Genomic DNA, 3,592 nt, shown 5'->3' on the forward strand with positions numbered 1-3,592 from the left:
TTTTCAAGTAAATTTAAGCAAAATGAAGTCAGTAAGGCCAGCAAAGCAAGCCTACATTGGGCCAGCACCTTCACTTTTATTCCTCGATAGCAGTAATATCTATTCAGATTTTCCAAAACCAAGTATTATCCTAAAATCAACAGCTGTTTATAGTGCTATTTAAGTTTATTTATAGTGGCATAAATTTTTGAATTACATAGGGTTATACTTGATTATATCTGTCATACACATATAAATGACGTGGCCTACACGAAAAGGCACGTGTCATTTATATTTAAATGACGTTAACCGCAACGTAAACATGCATTTGATTGTCAGAAAACCAAAGAGTAAATATCTAAGAATTTCTTTCTGAACGTTTTGAAGCATTACCTAAAATGGCTTGGCACGCAATGTGTTAAATAATGTATTATAGAGTAAGGATTGATATTCAATGTAAACCATTAACAAATCTGATCGAGAAGTAATAAATATTTCCATTTGTTTTAAAAAAAAAAAAAAATTAAAAAATTCAAAAATGTATACAAAATAATGATTGTTTGAAAAATTGAAACAATCAGACTAAAGCGTGTCTGTTTAACTACACTGGATCACAAATTTTAGTTAAGTTTTTGTTCTCCAGACGCCACTATCCAATTTCTGTGTAGAATTGCGCGGTGATTCCGAAAATCGGGTTAATTTGTTTTTCTATGGATACGTTTTCGAAATATTTGCAATTTACCGTTATTCAGCTTAAAGCAAAAATTGGTTCCTTTTAATCACGTATATCTTACGAACCAATTTAAAAGTCTCAATATAAAATATGGCAAATGAAAGCTAATGAAATTCTCCATATATACATCACTTTCCGATAGGACTGATAGTTTCTGAGAAATAATTAATCATTCCATTTTTCCATTTCACATTTTCATTTGACCAGTCATTATTTCTTATTTATTCACCGATTTTCTTCATCAGTAACTTGATTTTTTTTGCAACAGAACAGGCTTTAGTACAAATGCAAAAATTTGGCACAGAACCTGTTCTTATTTTAATTTTTCTGCCGGTAAAGTTTGATTTTTTTCGTTTTTTCATTAAAAAATAAAAAACTGGAATGATTAATTAATTTGTCAGAAACTATCAGTCCTATCGGAAAGTGATGTATACATGGTTTGTGGAGAATTTCATTAGCTTTCATCTCCCGTATTTTATATTAAGATTGTTAAATTGGTTTGTAAGATATACGTGATTAAAAGGAACAAATTTTTGCTTTAAGCTGAATACCGGGAGATTGAAAATATCTTGAAAACGTATCCATAGAAAAAAAATTAACTCGATTTTCGGAATCACCGAGCAATTCTACATAGGAATTGGATAGTGGCATCCATAGAACATTTTTGCTGTAAACCAGTGCTATTATCGTGAAAAAAATCAGCAAGATACTTGCTATGAATCAGTGGATAATAAATAATTTCTGAATTCATAAAAAAAAGTTAATAATAATAACTGTTGCAAAAATTCGAATTTTGAAAAATTACTCAAATTATATTGTTTTTATGGTTGTAAACCGAATAAAGTGATTTGTGCGAAAAAATCTGGACTATCCAAATTTGGGTGGCCCACTTGAGAGATTTTCACTCTTATGAAATTAGTTTTCGTTTAATATTACTTACACGTCCTGAAGCTCTCTACTTATAGTCTGCTTTATATTCGCTACAAATTCATCGTCGGTGTCTGATAATGCTAATTTTTTATTTACTATTTTCGATGTGATAGGCGATAACATACTACTGTGAGGAATTTCTTCACCTTTAAGCGTGTCCAAAGTTATCTGTAATAAAGCAAGTTGTCATCAGATAGTGCATTATATACATAGCATATCCTTTCTTACGGCCAATATATTTATAGTGTCCACAATGACTTTTGATGAGGAAACTAGAATATCCACATCCTCTGGCCACGATACCGTCTCGGCAAAAAATTTTAAAAGCTCGTAAAAAGTCCAAGGAAACTCATCATTTATTGTGGGAATGTCTACGTCCTGTAACAACCTATACTAAGCCTAAACTAATATTTAAAATGGAAAGTAAAATACCTTTGAACTAATTTCTGATCCATAGCGCATTATCATTTCTTTGACCTGATCAATTATTGAAGCCACATCTGGTAAGCCAAATACACTTTTTAAACACTTGTCCACAGTGATATCGTACGATAGTATAATCGGAACATCTATGCGGGAAATATTTAGAAAAAATATTTATTTATTTATTTTGATGCATTTGTCATATAGCCTGTAAGCGTCCTGTTTGTTGATAATAATAATAAATAAATAAATACATTTTTTGGTTAATGGCTTTCATACATAGACATTTTTATTTTTATCTTTTCAGTAATTAACAAAACTGCCCAAGAGAAATTCATATAAGGTGGTGTTACTCGATCACCCGATTTGGTATGCAAACTTCAAAATTTTATATTTCGCCGAAGTGAGGCAGTGAGAGAAGAATGGCTGAAATTTGACATTTGTGTACCTTAAGCAAAAAGAAAATACATGCAATTTTTTGTTTTTGTATTAGCGCTACCACCTTATATGAATTCGCCTTGAAACTACCCAGCCACCAGAGAAACTTCCGTTTTTCGTACAGTATTCGTATCCGGAAAAGAACAAAACACGATTGCGATTTACCTTAATTTTTCGTATCCGAAAAACGTCCGAAAATCATTATCTTATTTGAAAACAATAATTTTGAGCTACCCAGCCAGCGAAATGTCCGGAAGCGTATCAGAAAATGGAGAAAATTTTTTATAAAGATCTGACATTTCATCAGTTTTCTGATTCCATTTTCGGTCGTTTTTCGGTTTCCCACTAAAGTGTGCATCCGAAACGTGTGTTAGAAAAGTGCCGAAAATTGTTGTGAACTGGATAATTTTTCGACTGTTTTCTTAAATTTTTCTGACTCAGTATTTCGATTTAATTCTGAACTTCACATATTATTTTTCTTAGTTACTGAAAACCGAACAAAAACAAATGAATCGGTCATTTCAAAAACCTCATAAGTCACACAATTACAATTGTACAGGAATCAATTAAAATTGGGTTTAAACGGATTTTCCGTCATCCCTTGTCAAATTTGGTTTGGAGACAAACTGGTTTCAGCGTTGTGCCACCTTCAGTGTAATTTTCGACGAAAACGTGGAACGATTCTCTGTCATCCCTTGTCAAATTTGGTTTGGAGACAAACCGGTTTCGGCGTTGTGCCATCTTCAGTGAAAATGACAGTGACGATGGGACAACGCCGAAACCGGTTTATCTCCAAACCGAAATTGACAAGGGATGACTGAAAATCGTTCCACAAATCGTCATACTCCTACAACCAAACAGTTTTTTTTAGCTGAATATAGTACTTGAGTTTCAAGAGATTAAAATCTAGAGCAATGTTTATAGTTCATTAATATTGGGCGCGTTCATAAGACGTAGCTGTTTAGCTCATCTGCTACGAAACTGCTGGCAACTGTTGAACCCAACAATTACGTCTTAGAAACGGTTTGACGAATATGCTGCCAAAAAAATGAAAGTGCAATAAATAAAGATAGTTGCGCCGATAGTATT

The 3,592-nt window shown here is 32.5% G+C and overlaps 1 protein-coding gene across 1 annotated transcript; it reads right to left on the minus strand.

The window, feature by feature from the left end:
* Window positions 1-1,616: 1,616 nt before the first annotated feature.
* On the minus strand, window positions 1,617-2,241 carry LOC118751173. The gene is made up of 3 exons (XM_036485944.1): window positions 2,075-2,241; window positions 1,871-2,020; window positions 1,617-1,810 (listed from the first exon to the last, which is right to left on the minus strand). Exons 1-3 carry the CDS (start codon window positions 2,108-2,110, stop codon window positions 1,649-1,651), a joined length of 348 nt encoding a protein of 115 aa, XP_036341837.1. The 5' UTR covers window positions 2,111-2,241; the 3' UTR covers window positions 1,617-1,648.
* Window positions 2,242-3,592: the final 1,351 nt, after the last annotated feature.

This window comes from Rhagoletis pomonella, unplaced genomic scaffold (assembly GCF_013731165.1).
Source record: "Rhagoletis pomonella isolate Grant_MI unplaced genomic scaffold, Rhpom_1.0 Rhpom_scaffold_00583, whole genome shotgun sequence".
Taxonomy (NCBI): Eukaryota; Metazoa; Arthropoda; class Insecta; order Diptera; family Tephritidae; genus Rhagoletis; species Rhagoletis pomonella.